Source organism: Xiphophorus couchianus, chromosome 20 (assembly GCF_001444195.1).
Source record: "Xiphophorus couchianus chromosome 20, X_couchianus-1.0, whole genome shotgun sequence".
NCBI lineage: Eukaryota > Metazoa > Chordata > Actinopteri > Cyprinodontiformes > Poeciliidae > Xiphophorus > Xiphophorus couchianus.
Window position 1 is genome coordinate 21,059,161 of NC_040247.1, and position 27,905 is coordinate 21,087,065.

General features: G+C 36.1%; 1 protein-coding gene across 2 annotated transcripts in view; it reads right to left on the reverse strand.

Moving 5' to 3' along the window:
- Window positions 1-27,905, reverse strand: part of cpne5b (copine Vb) — a 127,467-nt gene that overhangs the window by 32,550 nt on the left and 67,012 nt on the right. For both annotated transcript variants that reach the window (XM_028003692.1, XM_028003693.1), the window contains one exon: window positions 8,610-8,673. In XM_028003692.1, coding sequence (XP_027859493.1) covers window positions 8,610-8,673 — 64 coding nt within the window. The remainder of the gene's footprint in view (window positions 1-8,609; window positions 8,674-27,905) is intronic.

The window sequence follows — 27,905 nt, forward strand, 5'->3', positions numbered from 1 at the left end:
CAGATCATCACAACATTGGTCGCAAAAAGCCAAAGTTTATTTATATAGCACATTTACAACAGACTGAGCTGACCAAAATATTTCACAACATCACAGGTAGACAAATGATAAAATAGAAAATAAAATTACATTTACCGTATTTTCCGCACTATAAGGCGCACCTTCAATGAATGGCCTATTTTAAAACTTTTTTCATATATAAGGCGCACCGCATTATAAGGCGCATAGAATAGACGCTACAGTAGAGGCTGGGGTTACGTTATGCATCCATTAGATGGAACTGCGCTAAAGGGAATGTCAACAAAACAGTCAGATAGGTCAGTCAAACTTTATTAATAGATTACAAACCAGTGTTCTGAAAACTCTGTTCATTCCCAAAATGAATAAACAGCTGTTTTATTATTTTCCCTGAGGTAAAGTAAGTGACGTGGTATTTTCGTGACACAGTTTATCTTTTAACAGCAAGGTATAACATATAGTGGAGGGGAACTTTTCCTCGATTCAATAAACACATAAAAAACAGTCTGATACTGTTACGGTAAATCAAACTTTAGTGCAATCACAATATATATCCACTTCCGCACCTTTGATTCGTTCATGTTAAATTCTCTCGCTGCTGCTCTATTCCCGTGTTCTACTGGGTGACTGATCGCCTTGAGCTTAAACTCTGCGTCGTAAGTGTGTCTCTTAATAGGAGCCATTTTAAAGTCTTTACACAAAACCCAGCGTGCACCGCGCGCTTCTTCTTCTACGGGGGAAAATGAAGTCGGCGGCTGCTTACCGTAGTTGCGAGACCTGTTGTGGCTCAATATTGGTCCATCTATACGCACTGGATTATAAGGCGCACTGTCAGCTTTTGAGAAAATTGAAGGTTTTTAGGTGCGCCTTATAGTGCGGAAAATATGGTAGTAAAGATAAGATACACAAAAACAAAACCAGTGTATACCATCAAGGAAAATAATAATGTATTGTTCGTGATTTCTTTTTTTCTCAGTGCAAAGTGTCTGGTGTTTAAAATCCTAAATGGTTAAAATGTAACCAGTTGTTTTAAGTCGTAATAGAGGTGGAGGTTAGATCGTGCATTAAGCTGTTACAAAACTGTAGAGCTCCTTCTGGGACAGACTGCTGCATCCTAAGTGCACAAAGGAGCGTTACTACAGATCCTTCCTCCCAACAGCTATTATACTTTATAACTATCTCTGCCTCCAGCAAAAGCAAAGAGTCTTTGCATCTCTGCTGTTTTCTTTTAAAAAAAAAATCATGCAGTTACATGGGAAAGACTCATTTAAATCTTTGGGCCCAACTGGACAAAGATGGATAAAACTCCCTGATATTAGATGTAAATGAATGTACTGTAGACCTGATTAACAATGTTCTAACCAGCTTTCACTGGCTTGCTTATTGGGAATTAATTGGACTTACACTAACTTTCCGAACACGCTGGTCACATGAATTTGGTTGTTTAACAGTGAGAGTTTGGCTTTGTTGCTGCTCTGAGTCAGGACTCATGAGACAATCTCCGCAAAGTTGATGGGGACATAAAAGCATTTATGGTGATGGAATGTGTTCGGGGTATTAAATATGCATCTGCTTCATGCTCATTAATGTTCTGCAGCACGTACACACACCCTCACAAAGCTCTGTGATCAACAGCCATTTGCTAATATGGAGAGAATCAGAGTATCAATATTTAAAGAGGGGGCAGGAAAGGTAGATGCACATTTAACCCCCTGGGGATGAATGAAAGATTGTTTGTGGCAAGAGAAAAGAATGTGTGTCACTGTACAGAAGTAAAGCTAAACTAATTAGGAAAGAAATATAGGGAGAAGACAGAATTAGTGCGGGTCTATGTTCTCTAGGGATTAAATGCAGAAAAAGGGGTAATTGGCAGATACAAGGTAGGGGAAAAATAATGAATCAGTTAAAAGCTAAACTGATAAAGTAGAAAGGAGATAAATAATGAAGGTGGACTTAACGGGATAGACAGGGATGAATGATATCATGCTGATTGTGTAGTTTTTCTGCATGCTGTGAATGTTTGAGTGCTCAGTCAGAATGATGAGAACAAACCGCTACGATCTCAGCTGGCTCTGAAATAAGTCTGTGGATTCTACTCGTGGGATTTCTGCATGAAGCTGTTTCTTAGCCAGCATTAGTTTACTCATGTCTGCTTGGGTTTAATGTGACAAGAAATCTTTATGTGATTTATATACAAAACAAGACTGTATATTAGTGAAACAGAGCAACTGTTGCCAAAACCATTGTGGCTTCCTTTCACTAATCACTGCATGACCAGCCACATTAGACTTTTTTTGCCTTTATTGGATATTTTTCCAACCTTTTACTTATTCTCAACACTCAGTGTGAAATTCTGCTCAGCTCTGGGTCGTAAACAATAAAGTCAGTGTTGTCTCTCAGACGCATAGCGCAGTGAGAAGCCAACTTTAAAAGCTCCCAATAGGACAACAAGTTCAATGGAAATACAGGAAGAGAGGCAAAGAAAGCAAGGCTTGGCATTTGAACACATCCAGATACAGTCCTGTTTAATATAAAAAATGTTTCATTGTCAGCAAAATGTTGTGGTTTTCCAGAGCTGTCAAAGACTAAAAATATAGGGCATGTACTGTATATGTCAGAAAACTTAATATATAAATTAACAAAACTTTACTGTTTCTTCTGCCTAAAACAAATGTCTATATTTTCTACACCCCAGGTTTTTCACAGGCAAACCCACAAATTGATATACAAGTAAACAAATAAAACTAAATTTATCTATTTGGTTTGTAAAGTCACTGTGTAGATTGATTATGCAGTGATGCATTTTATTTGTTTTCCTTCTTGTTAATTTTAATAATTATATCTAACAGCTCATGTACAACCCAAACTTCAGCTTGGTGACTTAAAGGACTTTCAATTGTATATTTTCTAAAGTATGTTATGTGCACTCATGCCATGGTTAGGCCTACTTTTGCCTAATTTCCTGCATCAATTTTTTGTAGCATGGAAATGGTTAGTCTGTGACTCTGCAGAGGTGCAAATGGAAGCTCACATTACTTTAATTGCAGCCTTTGGGTCATCTACATTATTGGATTTGGTGTCTGTCATCTTCTCTTGGCAATAATTCTCCATTGCTGACCATAAATGCCATAAAAGGGTTGGGACAAGGAAAGGTGGTTCACCCACGGCGTCAAACAGGCTAGGGCCGCCTCTGTTCACACTGGAACTTAAGCAGCATGTAACATGATCTCTCTACTCTTCCTCCAAACTCTCTGGTCCTCATTCCACAAAAAGCAAAATTGACTTTAATCTAAAAAGACTTGACTACTGAGCAACAATCCAGTCCTTTTTGTCCTCAAGACATTTCTGATGTTGTTTCTGGTTTAACATCGACTGCAACAGTTGTGGATACATCTCTAAGTTGCTTGTCTTGGCACACCGACTCAGTCTGCAGTGCATTTCCTGAAAATCTCCAATAAGCCTCCTGGACTGAAGTTATCCCTGTTGCTTGTGAACAAACTTCCCCTACGACCTGTCCTTCCACTCAACTTTCCTACAGTAATTTTGGAAATAATCTGGAAGTAATCTGTGAAGAACTATTTTATTAAGAAATGATTTTTAGCGACTTAACTTCTTGTCAATGAGTTTCGCTGGAGAACTGTCAAGTCTTCCCAGTTTCACTGACTTTAAGCCAATTGTTTGTAATGCATAGAAATACATGTTGGAAAAATTCACTCTGTGTGAAATAAATCTATGTAATTTAATTGTAACTTTTTGAATTCAATTACTGGATTAAACTTTCTGATAATATTCTAAATTATTGAGATTTACTTGTATAATGGAATCTTAAACGAATGTCACCAAGGAGATAAAAATTATTATCTAGACAGCATTGTCTTATGAGAATCAAAGTATCAAAGCCTATCAAAGTAGCTTTAAATTGCCTTGCTGTAACTTGGTTAGGAGTCATTTTAAGTGGGTTAATATTGGAATGAGACTTTCAATAATATTTCAACAGGAGCTCAAAATGAATTCATTAAACCTGAGTTATAATGTGACAAATGTATTTGTCACAAATCTCAGAAAATGTTTATATTTGCATAAAATCATTATCAGTTGTGCCTAGTGTTTGTTTTGAGTTAGTTTTCATGTGATTAAAACGTACAAATTGATCTATTTTGCATAAGCAAATATTTTGTTATTTACAATCCAAAAGGTTTGAGTAGCTTTCATGTTGAATTTGAGAATTGTTCAGATAAACTTAAATTGATACTTTTACTGCTCGGCTCATAAACCAGATCAAATGGGAGAAAAATATCCCTCTCACTGCCACCTGTGTTCCTCACATTCTCGTTGGATTGAAGCCATATGGTTGTCATTTATCACAGTCATTCTGCTTTGGAAATAATGTGATTCAAAATTATCTGAGGCATTTTGTCCCAATCTAATTTCGTTTGTTGAATCTACAAATCTTTAAGGATGGATGAGCTCATAATTAGAAAAAGCGGCAGGCAGGGACTAAGGGGTTGAATAACCATAAACATCTGGAGTTATTTACTTTGAATTTGTCTCACTAGTCATTTTCAAAAACCTTATTTGTGTTCTGGTGAAAATTAAAAACAAAACTATTCATTACCCTGACTAAGACTTAAAAATCAGTTGCTTATCAAAATCAGATGTATCAAATGTACAGTAATTATTGTGCCCCAAAACAATTAAATAATCCCATCAAAAAGTTTGAAACGTTGTCCTTAGAGGTTTTTTTTTCATTCCTATATATAATAGTATGTGAGAGATTGTGTCAGTGACATTCATTAACTTAAAATACTTTGCAGAATGGCACTTTACGAAGTTTGGTCCATTTACTTGTATTAGCTTGCTGGCAGGTAAGCCACTTTCAATATGGCAGACGCTATAGCGTATCGCAACAATGGGCCGACCGGTTCAAAAACACCGTCGTCCAATCAGCCATTTCTCAGGTCTCCAACTGGGACATACCCTTTCCATTTTGTTAATGTTGTAGTGTTTTTGGAAGTTGTAATTGTGCTTCGTTAATGTTGTTGTGTTTTTGAATTTGTTGAAGTGGTTTGCACCTCAGGGCCACCGTAGATCAGAGTATAAAACACAATAATGTAAAAAAGGAAGATTTCATTTCATAAATTGATGCTGACTAAAACAACAAATTGAGATGCTTAAAAATAATTATTTTATATTTTCTGAAATAAGTTTGTCCTCCTGAAATTAAGTTGTTTTCGAGTTTTGGTGTCTTGTAACTTGAATCAGCTGTTTTTATAATGACTATCACACAGCCTCAGATTGTTGTGAAGAAATTAGGTCTCACTTCTTGCAAATATCCTAAAATCATGGAGGTTTGCAGACATTAGTTTCTGCATAACCCTCTGCTGTAGCCCATTAATTCAGGTTAATGTCTAACTTTTGACAGGGTCATTGCCACATCTCAGCTTGTAGCTGGTTTTTGAAAGAACCACTTTAGTTTTTTCATAACTAAACTAAAACCCACAGTCTGGTGTCCCCATGAGCTTCTCATTCAGTATTCTTGCTCCTCCTCTATTTTTGTTCTTGTATAGGATCACAGTGCTTGGAGATACTTTAACTTCTCAGACAATATTTTCTCTGAGAAAGTCTAAATATCGCCAACATAATAAAGTAATGAGTACTGCATGTTGTTTTAAACACTTACTACTCACAATCAGCAGATCTCACAACATTTCAATTGGTTGGCACTTGAGTGGCTAATAAACTGATGAAAAAGCTTGGCAGTGTTTTCTCCTCTACAGTAAGGTTGATAGTAAAGACACTGAATCGTTAAGCAATTTCATAAACATTGTGAAAAGTTCTCATCTCAGTGGCAGACAAACAAATTTATGAAAAATAATGTTCCAAAGTGTTGGAACATTAGTCTGTTACATATTTATAGTCATTAATGTGATGTACTACATTTTTAAATAATGTTGTAATAGGACGATATGTGCAGAACTATGTGTCCTCAAATTCCATTTAAATACAATTTCAGTGCACTGCGGTGTCTCTTCCTTTTAATGATTTAGCGATAAAAAAGGTGCATAAAATCTGGTTCAGAAATCCTACTTTACTGCAATCAGAACTGAACTCTCACCAGACACATCTGAATATATCAGATCAAATTCTCGTGACATTCTCACAATTCTTAAATCAGAAAAATAGCAGTATTGATCTCATCTTATAGAGCATGGAGCAATTTGGGTTTTTAACACAAAATGTTATACTTTAAATATAAATGTTGAATTTACAATGTAAACACTATGAAAAACCTAAGGGCATAAATACTTTTGCACAAGAATAACAGTTGTTACCTGCTACTTTTCACCTAAGAGTAAAAATTCTAAAAAAAAAAAAAACTAATAATAATAATAATAATAATTAAAAAAAGCTATTCTAAAGTACCGTCTTACACCTACTCTCTCCTATTGCCTGACAAAATTAGAGAGTAGAGAATAACACGAGCTACTAAATGCAAAAATGATGTTGACCTCTCTAACCTCACCAGACCTGCTGGCAGTGCAGAAAAGCACCTCACATAACCTTGAGATATAGTTTATATTCTATTCAGGAATTAAGCATTCGAGGAAAACTGTTTCCAGCTAAATGACTGAGGGACTGGAAAATATGAATAATTATTTAAAATTAAAATAATTAGCATAGTATGGAGGTGGTAAAGAGGAATGTTTATAAGAGATCTTTGTTAAAACTTTTTCCTGATTCCGATATTGACAAATTATTTGCCGTCAAGATCTTCATGTTTGATGGTGGTTTGAGTGAGGAGTATTCAGTAAGGTTTAGCTTGTAAAATGCTCTTTATCTAAGAACATAAGAGAGGGTTAAGACCACAGACCTGCACTATGCTCTGTTAACTATTTATTTATCGTTTTAGTTGCTTAGTTTTGCTGTTTTTCAGCCATAGCAAATTTAAAGGTTAGAGGTTATACATGTTCTTTTTTTTATCTAATCTTCCACATTTCCAAACTTGGTGCCCTTTTAAGTTTTCTGCTGCCTCTGCTTTAACTGCAACATGTTAGGTGTGGACAGGGTGAGACCTGGAGGCAGAGGAAGGAAGTTGTAGCTTTTGTCAAATTGAAATTTTCTCTTGGTCCATCAAATGGGTAAGTACCCCCAAAATCAATATGAATGTTTCTAATATATTAAGAGAGTGACCAATTTGTCAGCTGATATGTTTGAAGAGAGTCAGGATTTTGTCAGAGGGGCAGAGCAACCTTTTTGCACATTGTACAAGGACTACTTTGGACTACTTTTACAGCTGAACAAGTAGTCCTAATTTTTAAATCAGAATTTCAGTGTTATTTTGATATATTACAATTTAGGTAGGATCATGCGTAAATGAGAGCACTGTTATTGAGAAGTCAGGCAAATTGAAATACATATTACAAAGAGAACAGTACAGAACTTTTAAAAATGTCAAATGTAAATAATCTGTCAAAGGCCAGTTTACAATTCAAGTGCTTAGAAAGCTAATGCAGAATTTATAAATGTTTGAATTCTTCAAAAAAAAAGGAAAAATTTTATGTTTGGACTCTTAATTTAGCTCAGTTTGTTATCTAGTAAAGTCTGAAAACGTAACCTGTGCAAAACAAATGAACACCATTATCCACCTTATTTCAAATTCCTTTCAGACAATCATTATTCTTAAGTTTATTTGATAGAGACAGAAACGTAGTAAAACAGTAGCCCCATGCCCTTATCATGGTGCTGATAGTGTGAGCTAACTAGCAGCATTTGTCCTTAGATAGGCTTTAATAATCTGTAATGTGAGAAAAATGTTCAGGCTCTGCCCTCATGTAGCTCTGTTTGTAAGCTCCAAATCAGAGAGAGGAGGTTGTAAGAGAGAAAGATGCACATCAATGTGTGTGTTTATCATCCAGCTGCATTCAAGTGTGTATGGGCCACAGGCACATATACTCATCCAGTTGACCATGCTGTGACTACCGAGACAGAATTAACACCAGCAGAAAGCAGAAGACAAGGTCGCACAGTTCTTCCTGGTAATTAACCTATGCTCTTCCTCCAAAACCAGCCAAGCATTTTATTTTTTTTTGTGGCTGGTTCACAGTGGCATGAAATGATCCTGTGCCAATTCCTTTTCGTGTTACTGTATCTCTCTAAGCCTATTTGAATTTTCCACCTTTTCTTTTCCACATAGACTCGTGCTCCTTTTGTTCCAGCTTTCTCTTTTGTTGTGCTCATTAGTTTTCTCACTCCTTTACATTTTTAATTTTGCTTTTGGTTCAATTTGATCCACATAATTTTGTTCACTATCCTACCCCAATGTGGTGTGAGAGGAGTTCAGTGTGGCATTCGCAGGAGCCCACCTGAGAAAATGGCACACATGTAAGGTTGATAGGGGGCTTTGGGTGATGTTTCTGCACAATTTCATTACACAGCAGGTCACTGCATGGAGTGAGGAAAGAGCTGCTGTATGCCTTATACAGGAAAACTCCAGTGTTGCCGTTTCTTGCCCCGACGTTAGGAGATGTTCGTGTACAAGCAATATTTTCTTGTTAACATGTATATTTGGGAGATTATCACAATTTACTCACTCGACAGTTGCTGAGCTCTTCTGCCGTCAGGATGATTGTGCCACATTTCTTCCCAGGAATCCCTCTGTGAGGAAAAAAAAAGAAAAGATGGGAAATCTTAATCCAAATTACAGAAAAAATAATCTTCTCTGCAGGATTTGTTCTTAGAGGACTAACGCAGAGCATTACATTAATTACTTATACTAACTGTGTCTTAATTCTCCTGACATTACTGTAAAATCCAGCAGAATGTGATATACCGTTAAAAATTAAGTGCTTTGAAAGGTTTCATGTGAACTAATCAAAACATTTAGAAATCTGTTTTTATTTAAATATTTACAGACTTTGAATCTTAACTTATAACCAGCAGATCTCGTCTATGGTGCATCAGTCATCACTGTAGTAAAAGTGTCTAAATATGACATTTTTATATGTTTTGCAACATCACTTGTTTCAAAACACATAATATCCTCAGGATTATTTTGTCCTGAGGATAAAACTGAGAAATGCACTTCAAACAAATAAGCTCATTACATGTGCATAAAAATCCTATTGTACCTATTCATACTTTGCAGTTTTACCCCAAACTGTTTTATTGCGACTATTGAGCCATGTATGTACGAGAAGAGTTAAATAGGGGAAAGTGAGGAAAAGTGAAAACTGATTTTGTTTGCTCCATCACAAACAAGAGGGAACTGAAGCTTCAACAAGTTAGATCTCCATGACAGCTGCCTGTTTAAAAGAGTGATGGTTTTGACGCTTTGGGATTTTAACTCAACACACCAAGGTCAGAGGCCCGAATAGTGTTTTCCAGTTGTGTAAAAAATTGTCTTAGGCTCCTCTACCAGGTTTGAGTGTTTTTCAGCAGAAGATGGAGACCTTTGATTCACACACTGAAAGACTCCAATCGATCCTCAGGTGAGAAAAACTGAGCTGTTCACACAAGTGATGGATGCATGAAACCGTGTGAGCGTTTATTTTTTTTTCCACCCAAAGTTTTCGTGCACACCATCTCAGACCCTTGGCACCCTGTCAGCTACAGATTCAAACACAAATTTATTTTCTCACCCTGCATGTCAGCCTATCAATTTCTTTTTCGAAGAAATTGCTTTTTAAAGTGAACCTATTAAGCTTCCTTAAACAAGTTAGAATAGGTCTGTGGGCTTTACAAAACATGGTCCTTAAAATTTTTGCACAAAATCACCAAATGGCATTTCACCTGGTTAATTCTGCTTATTTTGATCCCATTTCAGAATGAGCTGCATCACAATTATATAAATAAGCAGCAACTGACCTTGGCACCCCACAACTTTTTTGTCAAATATTTTAGAAATCATATATCAATTTCCTTCGACTTCAAAATTAGGTTCTTCTCTATGTTGTGGTTTAAGTGTGACAAAATGCAACAAAGTGTGCAAATGTTTTTACACACTTTGTATTGTACATTGTATAGTTTTGGCTGTTAGTAAACAATAATATATTCCTTGTTGTATGGAGCCCTTCTTATTTACCTTTTGCAAAAGAAAAAAAATAATTAAAGCTGTTTTTCTAAAGAAATGTATTTACAAAGATTTAATTTGTAATCTGCACTTTTAATTATATTGATTAAAATAATATGTAGAGTCCTTGGGAAGGTGCCACAAAACACACAACTGCATATTTGAAATAGTAACCAAGTAAAAGCACCTTTGAAAAAGCTGAAAACTATTTTTGAATGAAGCTGGAGCAACACAAAATAAAGGAGGGATTTATTTTTATTATATTAGGAATAACAAAGATCTTAAAAGACCAGCAGGGCACACTCTGAACGTTTTTGACAGAAAAACAGGAAGGAAGTGCACTAATAGATACTGCATGACACATAAGGAGAAGCAGAATATATCTCTTATGTGAAGATTCAAGATGAGCCAAGAAACTAAACTCACTATTCACACATACAAGCATGAATACTCTATTTTTACTCCGTAATGAGAACCTGCATTTAGAGAAGCCTTCAGGGAGTCACAGACCTGAGCCAATGCATGAAGATGCTCTGAGTAAAACTGTTACATTTATTTAAAATGGTTATTAGAAGCTAAGAAAAGAACATCAGGGAGCTGCAAGGATGGGCCCCACATGCAAACTGTACATTATTTCTTCCAGACAACAGTTTTCTCTGAAAAGATACTTATTTAGTGCATCTCTTAGACATGCTCCAGTCTAGATGAAAGGACATGCAAACATAGCTACAGATTTTTATGTGCGATTTTAAATTAGACTAATATAAAGATATAAAAGTGATTTAAAATAAACTGTGCTGAATGATTAGCAAGAAACATTGTATGGTTTTCAAGTTCTGCATTGAATGTCCAAAGTTTATTATGAACAAGTGTTTGAATATTTTCCTGACAACTTTCTTCTAGTGCAGCAGTTAAATGGCGGCACAGTACTTTCAAACAGAGGTGGGGACTCGAGTCACATGACTTGGACTCGAGTCAGACTCGAGTCATTAAAATCACGACTTGAGACTTGACTTGAAAAAATGCTCACAGACTCGGACTTGACTTTGACTTTCATGCCATTGACTTGGGACTTGACTCGACTTGAAGCTGTTTACTTGAAAAGACTTGATATTTTTTACTCAAAGTCTTAAAATTTAAAACACATTATTTATAAAGTGGCGTCATTAATTAATTTCACTCATTCCGTATCAATATGCGCAGACCGTCACTATGGTTTTCCTCTCTCCTTATGTATGTATGTGTACGTAGCTGCAGCACAACCAATCAAATTAACAGGATTTGGACGTTTAATAAAACGCGGCAAAGCTACAGAGCTCAGGGAACGAAATACGAAATAACCGCTCGAATATGCTTCCGCGAGTAATTTCTTTTGGCTACGTAGGTTATGAACTTTCGACTAAAAAACGAACTGCAACTTGTAAAACATGCAAGAAGAGAATATCGGATGGAGATGCCACGACGTCCAACTTTGTCCGGCATTTGAAGCTTCACAAAGATCGGTAGGTGGCGCTTTTCTTTTGCTGTAAGATAGTTGACTTTAGCTAACTTCGTGTTAGCATGTGTACTCCGGGTTAAATTGGTGATTATTTACCATAAATCCGGTCCTTCAAATGCCTCCACTAATAATGTGCACCGTGTTAGCTCAGGAAGCCGGTGGATAGTGAGCGGGGCTCCGGAACAGAAAGCAGATTCTGGACCTGAACACAGGGAACAGAGTCTCTCTGTCCCATCATGATGATGAACCGGGTCTAGTATCATCTAAGGATGGTTGGTGTGTTTGAAGACATCTACGTTGGGATATTATATTGACAATATATTGTTTACTGCAGTCAGTGCATTAAGTCAACTGTTTTTGACTTAATGCACTGACCGGCGTGACTGTCACATGTCGCACAGAACCCATTTCCAGATTTCTATCATTTGAGATAAATACATATTTTAAAAAGAACAAATGGTCTATTATTTGAATTTTATGTATAATTGCAAATTATAAAAAAAAATAAAATAAAAACGACTCGAAATGACTTGAAAATAAAGGTTCCTGACTTGAGACTTGACTCGACTTTTGCCTGTCTTTACTTGAGACTTGACTCGGACTTGAGGACAGAGACTTGAGACTTACTTGAGACTTGCAACACAGTGACTTGGTCACACCTCTGCTTTCAAATACAAAAGCTTGTGTGTAAGGTCAAATACTGCTGTACACATTCAGGCCTCTTGAGACACAAGGTGAACTGTGAGGAATCCAGGAGCACTCTGCCAAACAATGGCTCCTCATTGATTCAGCTGACAGACCTTGATCAATATTCAATAGATCAAGACTGAAAAATGAGAAGTGTGATCTGAGGGTGAAAGGCAGAGCGTTAAGGAAAAAAAAATACTTTAAAGGGCGTTTAAAGTCGAGAGACACAAGATTTGGCTAACTACATTACAGGATTATTTTTCAATTTGTTACATCAGGAAAGAAAATACAGCTTGCTTTTTTCAGAATACAAGCATATAATAATACTGACAACAGCAAAGCATAGAGCCAATATACCCAGTTGCATTTGATAAAAGAGCACTTCCTTAGGTGGTCTGATAAAATCATTTTCTGTCTTATTCTAGATGCATACGAAGATTATAAACAAGAGTCTTTAAAAGAAAAAAATATGTTATTTGTTTGAACTACAAGCCCAGGAATAATGGATGTTCTGGAATACTGACTATAAAACTTTTGCAATTTATTTATTTAAAATGTATTCTCATAACATTTCTCACTCAAGAAAAAAAAAATCTTAAATACACCCATTGCCTTAGACGAGACATTGAAATACTTACTGGCATACTACTGATAGATTCATTTTCATTCAGCTACATTTCTTTCTGACAGAATGTGATATAAAATTCACTCAAAAAAAGAAGAAAACAGTGTAAAAGTGGTAATCATTTTGAAAAAAACATGTTTTGACTATTTATTTTTAAATAAAATTGAAAAACACGTAATAAAAATGACCACATCAAGAATTAAACATACCCTTTTGAATAATCAAAGGAAACATCTGTTTGAGCTTTACACCATCAGAATTGCTAACCAGTTCTTTGCGCGTTTCCACAAGTACAGATTTAACTTTGGTGATAAATTTTCTGATCAAAGTCAACGCTTCAAGGAGAACGAGGCCTCCCTACCATTACACTAATACTCAGCTCACTTCACAGATTTTCTCAGACTAAAGATGGGACTTTGGCTGGGCAACCCCTAAATTTAATAATGAATCCATTCACAAAAACATCTTGGCAAAATGACCATAAATCTGTATGGATTATGAATAATTTTGGGTTTAACTATAAACACTGACTATTTGTAAAAAATGTTAATATTTGGGGGATTTTAAGGATTTGTTTGAACCATTCACTGTGTGTCTGCACTAAAAATAGTCAAAAAAAAAATATATATATTTTTTCTATTCAATAATCACCAACCGGATGATTGCTCATTTATCGTTGAGATTTGGTTGCTTGTGGGTTGTTCCTGAGCATGGTTTTCAGGTTAACATTAAGAATGGGCTGAATCTGCAGAAAAATTTATTGATTTTCCTAAAAAGCTGAGTCAAAAAAGTCAAATGTGTCCTAAAAGGAAAGCTGTCACATTTTCACCCAAAATTGTGTCAGAAGTTTTTAGTTGGTCAGAAATGCATTTAATTTCTCTGCAACTCGCTGAGAGACATTTAAGCAAACCTTAGCATGGGGGGTTAGGCATATTTGAACCTGTGAAGTTTCACATCCTGTCAGCCATTGGCTAGATTATCAAGACATGCGCATCGCCTGTAAAGATCACATCAATAACATTACTCAGCCCACTAGCAGGAAACAGACTTCTCACCATAACAGTGGGTTGCCATCATCACTTCCAGCTGAACTTTTCTGGTTTTCAGGCACTAATTAGCTTGCAGTAGATGGCTTCGTGTTCATTTACAACTCAGGAACAATGGTCATTCTGAAGGAGAAGGGTGATTCATTTAAGAGTGGGTCTGTGAAGGACTAGCATTGACTGCAGTCAGTAGAGTGGAAACAATATCTTTCTCATCAGGAATCAGACTTTTCTTTAGTCGCAACGTTAGTGCCGATATAATCAGTAATAAATATACAAATTAAAATGAATTGAAAGCTGTTTATGCTCCTGTGTCACGTTGTGGCGTTACAGCGGCTGCCTACCAATAAAGACCTGTGTGAGTCGAGTGTAGATAGTGATGAAACAGAATAGCTTGACAGCAACCTTTGTCAAGAAAATCCGAGCTCATCCCACTTCCCCATGCTGGAGATTTTAGTTTAACAGTAATAATAAATAAAGTTATCTTTAAAATGAATCACTCAAGTGACATCAAGGCCCAACAGTAGACTTAAGTGTCAATAAAGTTAGTTTAACAGTAATAATAAATAAAGTTATCTTTAAAATGAATCACTCAAGTGATATCAAGGCCCAACAGTAGACTTAAGTGTCAATAAAATAAATCTGGTTGTGTGTGTTGTTTTTGTCTCATGCAAACTTTGCTTTAATTCTACATTTTTCTATCTAATCATAAGAAATCATAGTCAGTCAGAGAGATTCATGAAACAAGAAAAGCAGGTTTCCTGGAAAAAGAGGAAGTTTCCAGCCTGCAGATTTATAAAAATAGCTGAGACTATTCCTTAGTTTAAAGTATGAAAGTTTTAAAGAATGAAATCTAAACATTATTAGTAATTGGATAAGATTCAAAGTAAAATACTTATATGAATATTGGTTTACTTGTAATAATACACTTATATTTGTGGGAACTACAAGAAAAACAAGTAACTGTAACTTTAGTAGTAAATAATTAGAATCATGTATTATTCTTGGTTTCTTTTCAGAAAAACATCTGTAATAACTCACATTAAGATTATAATAAGAATAATTAATAAGTTATGGTTATAAAATCATAAATGAATGATAGATCAGAGAAGCTGAAGAAAATAAATGTGATATAAGTTATGGTTATAAAATTATAAATGAATGCTAAATCAGAGAAGCTAAAGAAAATAAATGTGATATAAATGTGATTTTGACATTAAACTTGAAATGGTGTAAGAAGGTGTAACTGCAATTAAACATCACTGATATGTTGGAGGTAGAGAGTAGGTGAAAGGTTGTGCAGGCAAGGGACACAGGAGGTTGAGCAACCCTGAGACATTGGCACAGACATCAGGAAATGTCTGTAAGACAGTGATGGATATGAGATCATCTGTCTAAGCAGACAGCAGGCGCACCAGGGGGGTGGATGAACCCTATATAAGGTGAGTGCAAAAGAGGAACCGTTCGTTGGATCCTCCGGGCAGCTTCGAGCCAAGATCGAGATGGACAAAGAACTCTGCAGCTGAAGAAGAGCCGGGGCCACGGAGCCGGAGACTGTCCTGCACATGGAGACCAACCCGTCTGGCCCACAATCTGTGGCTTCGAATCGCACTTCTCTCATCGGCTGGGTTCTGACCCCAAAGACAAAGATGAAGACAAAGACAAGGAAGAAGAACTGGTGCCTTTTTTCCTGCCAGCACCAAGTCCTGTGTGACCTCAGCATCCATGCGGAGAGGAGGTTCATCAGACCTGCGGAGATCCTGGCCTTCATCGATCAACTTCCTCCTCCTGCTGCCGCACCTTCTTCATCATCGTGCCAGGTCTGGGGTTCGAAACGCCAAACTCCGTCCGTCTCTCTCAAAGGTTCCCTTTTTTAGTACTCAGTATCAGCAGTAGGGAAAGATAGACTAGATGATTGATTTTACTTATTTGATTATTTCTGCTACTGAATTAAGCTGTACTGACCCTTGCAAAAATGCCTTACTAATAAAATATTTAGCATAAAGAAAATCTAAAGATGTTGTGGACATTCAGTTAATGAGTCACCTTAAAGTTCTTTGATGGTTGTAAAATAGCTGTGATGTTTGATTCTGGAGAGGAAAAAGTGGAAAATGTTTTTAGGTTGCTGGTAGCCCATATTTAAAACATCATCCTTGGGACTCGCCCGAGTCACTAAAACCTACCTGGTTCAATAACAAATGCAAGTTGCAAAATAGAGAACGAGCGACCGTTAACAGGTGTGCTCTGTGAAACTAGTTGGCTATAGGCTGCTCAGTCTGGCTAATTCACAGGGGGAAGAAGGGTGGGACACCTGGATGTAGGCCGTCAGATAACCAGGCGAATCGTTTCTCGAAACCAGCTTAAACAGAGTTTACTTCAGTTCTGGACAGGGTAAATCCCAGCAGATTTAGGAAACTCAACGGACCCGTTAGACGGAGAGCTGGTAGCACATCTCCCCTCTCAGAAGAGGAAGTACGAGAGTGAGAGAGTAGAGACAGAAAGGAGGGGGGGGGTGTTGCGCAACAACACCTTATAGACAAACATCTGTTGCTTATTCCCTCCAGAGGGGCTGTATGGATGAAAGAGGATGCCTCCAAACTAAAGACAGCTTCATTGCAAGGGCTGACATCTATTCCACTCCCTAAAGGCTTTCAATTTCTCCTCACATCACACAGAGAACCATCAGGAGACAGATGCTATAGCTGACTTATTCATGCATTGTACTGCCCCTCAATGCTGCATAATAGATTTTGTCTGAATATCCAAGCTAGTGTACATTTAAAATTGAATTAATAGGAAATACTCTTAGGAATTTGGTGCAAATGCGGAGAGGAAAAATAATGAAGTATATTAAAAAAGTGAGAAACTCCACCATAACAAAAAAATGAAAAATGTATAATATTAATACTATTTATATAAGAATAAAAGATTTAGGTCAAAATGGGAAATGGGGGAATATTGGATAAAAAAAATTAGGCGAGCAGTGCTCAAAGAGTGCAGTCAGCTCTTTTGAAATCTGCGCTAAGCTTTCATCTGCAAGTTACCAAATTCTTCACAATCTACATGTCTGTTTTTCCAACTGGATGAAGAAGGCTAATGAGGTGATGTCTTGTGCTTCTCTTCAAGTCACAAACAGCTCGCCTTTACTGAACACCATGAGACGGAAGAAGTATTCAGTGAGCGCTCATAAGTGGTCTTAATAAAAATCTTGACGATTAAATATCATTAAAATGGACCAAATGCTCATCCGTATATGTTTTAGAGGACAGAAAGATACAAAGACAATCAAAGTGACGTTTTTATTAATGGCTGAATTAGCCTGCACTTAGCCTCCACTGACTTGTTTATTTGACAATGACTCCAAAATGGTCTTACGGTATCTTAATGAAGAAAGAGTGAAAAACACTTTAACTTATGCAAATTTTCTGTTGATATTGGGAATATTGAAGACTATTTGAAGCAGAACAATTTCAGCACAGTTCCAGACAGTGAAAGATACAGAGGACTTAAGGTTTAAGGAGAAGTAAGAAGTAGGTTACTTATTACCAAAGTGGAGCCCTGCATATGCTATTGCTTTCAATCTTGCTCAAGGCGAAATACAGACATGAATTTTTTACAGAAGAATGAGTAACTAGAGACAATAAGACTTTGTCAAAGCTAGTTCAAGAGTGTCTTGACAAGGTTAAAACACATCCAACTCATCTTCTATCATCAGATCATTTCAGGATCACACACAGGTCTGAACACTGTCAGGTCACATTCTCATTGTCCAGTCTGATGAGTGAAACCACAACAGTGGACACTTTGCACAGTTCATTGTCCTGTTGCCTGTGCAGGTCATCCAAAGTGAAGCATTAGAAAGATTTTGTGCAATTAAAAATATATGAATCTCTTATTAACTATATTTTTTATATTATTGATTTTATTTTTAATATTATACTGAATAGAAATAGAAACATCCAAAGACTCTTATTTAAAAGCAGACCAGGACACACCGATTTATCAAATATTGTTGACTAGTGTACGTCCATCTTTTAACAAGTCAAAAACACCAGACCCTTATAATGTTTTGGATCACAAAAGTAGTACACATCCATTTTCTACACAATCATGCTATTTCATTTGTTTTATTAAATGACTATATGTTTCAATTTATTGTTGAGATGGAAAAAATTATTGACAAAACAATTACTATCAGTTTATTAAAAACTAAAGTGTGAATTTTCGTTGCTTGTGAGTGCTTTCATCTTAAATGTTTAACTCGATGAGGGAAAAGTTTGGACACAACAGCTTTTAAGTGAAATGCAAAAGCGGCAAAGGGTGCTCTTAAATGTAAACAATTATTTGGTATCAGACTAATCTTACTGTGAATACAGTAACTCTGTCTCAGCTTACATTTTTTTCCTACACATTTCTCTTTCTACCAAAGTCAAAAATGTCAGAGTTTTATGCTTAATCCTGAAACTTTACTTGAGCATTTTTTAGTTTGTGTTTGAAATTGTCCATGCATGAGGAATTTTAAGTTCAGACAATATACAAATAAGAAAAACTGAGTAAAGACCAGAGTTCCCACAGAAGTTCTGTCATTAAAGTAAAGATGGTAAACATCAGGTGACTAGAAGAGCAGCTGCTGGACTCACCTGTTACCCAGAACAGAGTTGATAAGAGTTAATAGTTAAAAAGTTCATCAGTGCTTTCTTGTGTTAATCTAAATATACACTTAATTCAACTATTCTATTGTGAAACTTACTCTAAAAGAAAACATTGGTTGTTGCTGACTTTGCTTGAACACAAACAAACAAACATATGTGGTTGCATATTGCAACCACATATGCCATGTAAAAACTTACCAAGCTGGCAACAAAGGTCTAACATTATTTTCAGGACATTAATAATAATACCAAATTCTAATGCAGAATTAGTGGGGAAATAGTATATGCCTTCCAGAGATGTAACGATTAACCTTTTCATCTTGTTCCCATTAAAATGCATGTGCAAGTTGTGAGTACGTTTGGTGGGGCAGCTGATAATAATTTAAAAAAAACTCATTAAATCTAGACATTACTTTTTGCATCATGTAGCATAATTCCCATTTATGAACCAGGTAAACTACACTTTGACTAAGAAATATGATCCACTCAAGTATTATTGTTTATGTTATTGTTGGTGTATTGCTAGGAAACAGACAACTAGCACTGCTAATTCTCTGTGCATATGTATATGTCTCACAAGCAAAAACGAGTTAACGACAGCAGAGGCAGCTAACTATAAATTACCATAATCAGTCTTTTAACACACCCAAGATGGGGCATGCTGGGACTATTTCGATCCACCAGTGCTTCAGCTTCACCTGCTGCCAACTGAAAAGAGCGACCAAATCTGTGAGCAAAATATTCCAACTTTTTTGCATTATTTCCGTCCTAACATCTCAGCTCAGTTAAAGACAATTACAGACACCAGAGCTTTACGGCAAACAGGGCTTTCAGTGTCACCTGTGTATTGATGTGCTTTTTAAAACAAAAACACATTTTTTAAAGGGCTTGCTGTTTAAAGTTTCTTTAAATTGGTAGTGGTATCACTTTCTTGTAACACAATCAGTCTGTAACACTGATTATGAATTTAGAAAGCTAGAAATTATAAGGGAAAACATTTTAAACTATAATTTTAGATGTTTCATGACATAGAAAATGCATTTTGCTGATAATGCAACATGCATTATCAGCATTGTTACTGAATGAGTAACAATGCTGATTACTCATTGTTACTGAATGAGTCCTGAGCACATTTCCAGCCTGTCAGATTATTGTAATGTTGCAATATTATTGCTTTGATCTCTTGTAATTTAGATTATAAAAAATGTTCAGACCAGACTAAACCTAGTTGTCAAAGGAAACTGCTTAATGAATTGGACTTATTCAGCTGGATAGTTTAATTTCTTTCTTTCACTGCATCTAGCTGCACTTTGATTACCCTAAAATCACTAAATTAGGCTAAATGGTGATAAAGTTGTGAATCAAGTCCTGTAACATATTTTACCTCCCACACATGGTAGATGAATCAGATTGTTTGCAGTGTATTGAGGTGCACACTGTATCTGCTGCAGATTAGATTTACAACCCTACTGTATTCTTACTGAAATATTTCTGCAATGTGCCTTGCAATTCAGCATGCAAGAACACCTAACGAACACAGCAGTGTTTTTAAATTTGTACACATGCAGAGTGGTTATGTGAGGATGTCTTTGTTCTGCCGTGCATGTTTGAAAAGCAATACTGAAACAAAGCAGAGTGTGAGGACTCAAAGCTATACCTAAAGTCTGCTATGTAGGACTATTATGATGTGTCAGACAACTTTACATAAAGGGTTTATTCCAACAATGGTTAACAATGAAGAGGTAGCATGTTCTATTTTCACTGTGGGAGTCTTCATAGAAACAAACCAGATAATACTCCGTCTAAAACATTGTGTTAAGAGTCTGTCAGAGTGTTTCTAGGTGAGCTTCTTGTGTTTCAACTGCACGATGCATTTAGGTACAACTTGCACACTGAATTATTCATGTTAAAACAGCTACTAAATGATTCAGACATGTTTGTATTACTAAATGCCAGCATGATCTTTTCCCAAACTTCCTAAAAAACACATTCAACCATTTTATATGTATGCTGTTTTTAATAACACAAACTATGAGCAACACTGTCTACACAACTACTGGGAATTTAAAAACGGTTTAGATTGTGCAAGTAGCACAAAGATTTACTGTCTTTCACACTTAGTGCTAAATTCAGCTATTAAATCGTTTAACATTTTATCACATGAAAGAACAGAGGCAACCTGCTGCAATAATCCAGCACTCACAACAAACAATAATAAAGTCAAAATTCATCATGTAAGAAATGACAAATTCATGAGCCACTTCCCTCAATCTGGCTTGGTTTGTGTTTTGCAGAATGGACTGAATTTAAATCAGAGCTATTTTCCCAAAGGAAGAGGAGTGCTCTGCAACATCTATTGCCTATTAACTTTCCAAATAGACTATCTAAAAATCACAGACAATCCAATATTGCCAAGTGAGAAGAAGGATTACAAGTGTAAAGTGGATTTTTTTCTGCAATTTTCCTCTGACAAAATTTACCAGAGGAGGAAGAACTTGCTTCTTTTACGAAAGAGACGTGGCAACTGTTTAAAGAAGATACTATGGATTACACAGTTTCAGTGATCACTTCTCTGCATTATTCAGCAGACAATCTGGCCATGCTTTCATGTGTCCAGGAACCAGAAATGCTTCTTCCGCATGGTCGGCTCTGTAACCTTTAAAACAGTGCGTTCAAACAAACAGTGATGTGCATTGAAGCACAAACTCTCTAACACAATTACCATCTTCCCCAACTCCGCCAAAGGAGGTGGGGGGAAAGAGAAGTGCTACTTTATTGCTATAAGGACACAAAGCCACCTGAGACAACCACCTCCTCAATTACCCACTGCTGATTCCACAAAGCCTTAGCCATTCGGGACCTCATTTGACTTTATTACAACAACCACTGGAGGGGTGGTGTCATTAATCAAACAGAGGCAAAGAGTGAGCAGCCACCCAGGAAAGAAGAAATGAACTGTGGAGTCTCTGTTCGAATTCTGCCTGAGAGAGAACGATGCGTGAGCCTGCATCCATCATGGAGCCTCGTCCACACCTGGAAACAAAGGGAGTTACCGCCTCGGCAAACAGATGTTCAGAAGATGTTAAATAAATGTCTGCATTTGATTTAGATGAAGGCGTCCCAAGGTTGAGAAGTTTATTAGATGTCTGTATCCCACCAAGCTGATTTAGTAGATGTCCTGTGACAGCATCTTCATTGGCAAACCTTCACAGCAGATGACTGTTGAATATTAATTTTATAGCCCAGGCTCACGTTGCTCACACTGAAGGAAGCTGACAGAAAATGCCAGGCTGATTTACATAAATATTTATATTGAAATATCAGTGACAATGTTGTATCTGTACAATGTAATGTAATATACAATGTCTATCTGATGGCTTACATTTCCAAACTACATATAATGTCAGTCAAAGTTTATTATTTACTATATCTCTGACATGCAGTTGTGGAGATGTTTAGAGAAAGGTTACATTAGATTGTAAAACAACATCTCAAGTTATAAACATCTCATGGAGCATCGCACAGTTCACCATCTGAAAGATGAAAAAAAGAGGACAACTATAAACCACCCAAGAGATAGTCATAGTTCACCAATAGTTGTGCACTCAACAAATCTATTTAGAGATTAGTCTACAAAGATTCATCTAAGATTAATGTCTTCTTTAGTCATTCATCAGTGACTTAAAAAGAAGTTCACTGATGAATGACATTTATAAGAAGTCCACAAGTCATGTTTGGGACACAGCAAATAAGTGGAAGACAGCACTCTGCCAGATAAGAACAAGACTGAAACTTTTTGGACAATTTATGTTGCCTTAAATAAAATCTAACATTACCCATCATGTATAAAAAGATTTAAAGTATTTGCAGCTTATTGAGGTATCCTATCATTCAGGTTATTAATGCAAACCGTTAATAACCTGAGAAAAAAAAAAAAAAACAGAATTGAACGCCAACTTTAAAAAATAAGAGTTAATTTGTTGCATGTAATTGAATTAAGTTTGTCAAAGTTAATTTATTTACATTTGTTTAACAGTACAACTTAATAAACCTAACATATTTACTTGGATAAGCTTAATTTGATTACTTGAAAGAAATACTTTTTTAGTGCTGGATCACTGTTTTCTTTTTAAACAAAGCTAAGTGGAAAAGAGTGGGACATTAAGCTGTTGAATTTCAAATGAGAACAGATTAAAACGATCATTACAAATTTCAGAGTACATTACTTCTAAACCATCGTTTAGTTTAAAGCCCTGTGTATAAAAGGTGAACATGGAAGAAAAAAACAGCCTGTTTTGGAAACAAATGACACCACAGGCAATTAGTATCGAAACAATGGCAGCCAATCTTTGTAATGCCTTGTTTTCCATCAACACTGCTGAGTCCACTAATTTGATTTGGGGGGGGAAATCAATGTTATTTGCCAAAAGAGCTGCCTCCAAATGTTTAAACGAGCTGTGCTCAGTGCAAATGGAGTAACATGTTTCTCTGTTCAGTTACAGTCCGGTGACCACAATGTTTAAGAGTTGACTATATAATACAACATAACCTAATGAAATTGTTGATCTTTCAAAGACGACCTGAGTTTTCTTAATTTATTGCAAGAAAAACCCGTATGTCATCTTATAGCTCCAATTGAATCGACAAAGACAAAATAAATAAATAAATAAAAAATATCACTCTTCAGACAGATGGCTCAGCTTGGAGAGCAAGAGATGTGATCAGCTGCTGCCTGCTGGAAAAGGAATGGATTTCTGCACAGATATATTAGCCACTTGGGTGTCAGTTCTGGGAGAGCTGCCGTACAGACAACAGCTCCCTTCCTGCACCAAAGCATCAGTGGAGAGGAAACCTCTTTGCCGTTTATTGTGAAATGGCTCTGCAGAGGTTGTCTGTAGAACTTTAGCATCCAGATCTGTCTGGGTGGACAGAGTCAGTGTTCACACAAGAGAAAAATGAAGCCATACATTTTAACGAGACACAAACACATCATGCTGAGGCATAAAGGTGGGAGTCGGACAGCGCACAGGCAGAGCAGCTTTACTTTTTCTCATGAAGCCGTCTAGTATCCACATTTTCCTTATAATCATCAAAAACAAAATTAAATTCATATTTAAAATGTGTCATTCTCTTCATAATAACCAAGGTTGATGCTAAAAATATTTGGAGTATTGGGAGTGTATTTTAACAAACTTGTGTAAATCAGAATGAAGGCAGTACAAAACAAATCAAATTTTATTTGTGCGACAATTTTCTTACACTTAAAGATATTTATTTTAGTTTCCAAAAATTACTTTGAGATGCTCACAACATGTTGAAATATTGTAGATTGTGCACCTATACAATACTAATCAAAGAGTGAAATAATAAAATGAATCAATCAAAAAAAAATAAATAAATATTTGTTACTGCCAAAAATTTTGGCCATGACTGCATTATTTCCTCAACAGCACCATGCAGTTCTCATCCCTTCTGGCTCACAGCTGTGTCATGTAAAGTCTAAGCACTTGTTACCAGTCCTGTAAGACCTGGAACAACAAAAATTCTCATGCTGCCATCTGCTAAGTAGCTCCAGATCATTAGGGACTAAACAAGCAACATCATTGTTGAAACAAATTGCTAAGCTGCATTTTAAAAAGATGTTTGGATTTTATGTAGCTATGACACACTAGAAGAAATGCAGAGGGACAACAGCGTGGCCAGACTAATTCTACGTCCTGTCGTCCATTGCTAAGCCAAGGCCATATGTAGGACAGGACAAGACAACATGGAGAACAATGGACTGTGACATGTAGGCAAAAGTAAAGAAACCCTACCATTCAAAAGCTGACATGAGATGCAATAAGTTATTTAAGAGCATTAAATCAGCAACCCTATTTTGTGAAACAAAGACACACAAACCCAGTCTGATTATGAGCAAATCTCATTCCTTCATAAAATTGTTCATGTAAAGAACAATTTGCGTTTCCTTACAGTTGGAAAACATCCTGTCAAAAGTTGTCAGAAAGTTGTCACTGCAACCACCTGCAACAGCAAAACTGATGAGGTTTTCACTTCCAGGGCCTGTTTCTAGGTGGAATGTGTATTACTATGGCAAAGCATGCTTCCAGAGACACTCGCTAATGACCGAGATGCCTGTCCTTCTCAGTCAGCCAGATCATTTGGCTGAGCTCAGCAAACAGAGACTCGATTTGCTTTCAAGCAGCTCTTCAGTCAGTCCCAATTTATGCTCCTACAATTTTGGCCTTATTTTGTAAAGTTTGACATATGATTGGAAGCATGAATAAACTGATATAGAGTGTATTCTGATGTATGTTACACTGAAATCAGTTTCTTCTATACAACATTAGAAATGTATGTAAACATTACAGATGCACCAAGAAATGGGCATCTGTAATGTCGTTGTTATGACATTGGCCAAATTTCATCTCAACAGGACCTGACCAGGAACCAGCTGGTCTAAAATTAAAAGATCCAATCTTTTTCCAATTAGAGCGCACACCATGTGTATCAGATGGTGCTGGCAATAATACTTTACACAACAATACTGGTGTGGTAGTTGTTCATACTGTATATGTGGTATATATTATTTTTACATATTTTTGCATGAAATAAAAAAGCTCTCACATACTTGGGGACGTTGGGGATTTCAGCCCTATAAACAGAGCGGTGCAAAGCCATTTACTATTTTATATGTTAAAGAGAAAATTTTAGAAACCTATCTAGCTCCACTTGAAAGACGATATATTTAAATACAGTTGAGACCAGATATTTACACATGCCAAATAACAACACACACCTTTTCTTCTCTCAATCTGAAGTTAAATCAGACCAAACTTTTAGCTCTAGGCGACTTAAAAATGGTGTTTATCCAGCCTAACTTCATGACTGATTTTTTGCATTAACCTCACCCTCAAATCTCAAAAAGAATCTTTTTTTTTAATTAGCTATATGTCACCAGTACAACAGTTCTGTGTCAATTTTAATGATACATGGATGTTTTTAATTTTACAAACCCTCTGCCAATAAAGATGTGAATGCTTGTAGCTGCAGAATCGACTTTTGTGCAACTCATTAATCACATCTGAGTGAATTCAGATTAGAGCATGAACGTGGCAGAGCCAGTTGTTCATTTCTGAATGGTAAAACAGACAATGCAACACTTGTTGCAACCCAGGAGCAAAAGGGACTCATGAAGAAAAATCATTATCTCTTGTGCCTCGGCCCTGTTACTATATATGCAAAATAGGTTTGCTTATGAAACTTTTAACTCCCCTGCCACAGCCTTTCAACAATCAGATGCTTGCCTGGTCAGCATGGGTGTTTTGTTTTTCAGAAAGTTATAAAAGTTTATGGGTAAAGCTGCTTTATGCAGTAGCCATGCAGAAAATAGTTAACCCCACTTCAGTATTTAAGGATTTTCTATATTTTGTACTTTTAAAAAGCTTTTTTAGGAGATATAGAACTTGATTTTCTTTATTATTTTTTTAATTCATTCTGGCTTAGTCTCTGGTTGATAAATAATCATATTTTTTATAACAGAAAATTTTTATTCTATGAATGTTGTCTTGTGAGTGCAAATATTTTGACTGCTATATAATAGAAATAAGCATTTTATTACTCATACCGAGAGCCTAACAGGAGAAAATGTTGAATTTACTCATGGGAAAACACACCATGCTCCTTTTTTATAAGGGTTTCTTGGTTTAATTGAGGTTACACTTTGAATTGTGTATTGTATATAAATGAGTCCAGCATGAGGGCAAGACAACAAATTAAACTGAACAACCAGAGGGCTTATTATTCCCATTGTTTTCCCAGATGTAATATTCAGAGATTTTCTTTTATAATACATTTTCACCGCTTAAATGGTTTTTTGTTATTACCTTCGTTTCTCATGAAACATAAACAATTTTCTCTATTTATCTTCTGTCCTGGATCAAATTGAATAACTTCATTTAAGTTCATGTACGGTTGAAATCATACGTTTACATACACTGCATGGAAGAACATCCGACAATAAATCTGACCAAACAGTTTCTGCTTTAGGTCAGTATAAGGACAGCCTGAATTATTCCCATTTGCTAATTGTCAGATTAAAGAGAGGAAATTTTTTTCTACGATATCCCCATGACTCCAAATACACCAAATATTGTGAATTAACCTATTAAAACCTTTGAAAGCCTTGATGTTTAAGGGCATGCTAATCTTAGTGGATTTACAATTTTGACTTTAAGGGAAAAGAAAATCCTTTAAATTTATATTTTTATTATTCTGGTATGTAACAAACAAGAATTATGGTAATTCTAACTGAGCGAAAACAGAAAACCTTGGTCTGGTATAGGTTCAGACATTGAGGAAAAGTCATTTATCAGCATCTTATGTTGTTTCAGCTTTATAGTGTGTTTATATACACATAGTATCCACTCTGGAGCTTATTTTTAATTAAATGAAGAGATTAGTCACATGCAAAGTATTATTTTCCCTGTTCTTCATTAAATCAGAAAGAAATCTTATCTGATAAACTAATTTATAGACTGAGATTTTATTTTTGTTCTGTTTATGCATTAAAGAATCAATTGTAAACTAAATTCCTATTTTGTATTTCAGTCAGTGTTGGGTGGATATGCTACTACCATTTAGAGAGTCCAGAAGACAGACATGGAAGATGTTGAAGAAAATTAAGTTTGCATGCTCATATTGTCGCACATCTTTTATACAAAGTCTATAATATTAAGCCCAAATGTCAAGATGTACTTAAAAGAGGAGGTGGTGTGGCATTTGTGTGCCATGAGAGGATCACATACAGACGAGAGGAAATAACATCTGCAATACTGTCACAGTCTTTGTTTTTTTTTTTTATTGGATTTTGCTACAATGTTCTTGTTTTGTTACTTTAGTGTTATGTTTTGTGTTCTCTTTGTCTGGCTTCTGTTTCTCTGTTCATCTTGCTTTTATCTCTGTCTGCACACCAGATTCCATTTTTCAAAGTATAAGACGTGTGGTCTGTCATCAGTCTTTTAGCACTTTATGCATGTCTAGTCCCTTGTTTTTAGTGACTCTGTATCGGATCTTCATCCAAATGTATTTTTCTGGCAATAAAAAAAGCAGCTGCTTCACACACAACTGAAAACAGAACGACATCATGTGCCAAAAGTATAAATGTGACCCTCTGGTTCCCAAACCAGACACACTCCTTTCCACCACCTTGAGATTATGTCCATGAAAACTACAAACCGAACTGAAAGACCAGCCTTGACGGAGTCCAATCCACAACTGAAACAAGCTTGACTTTCTACTGAACATGCAGACA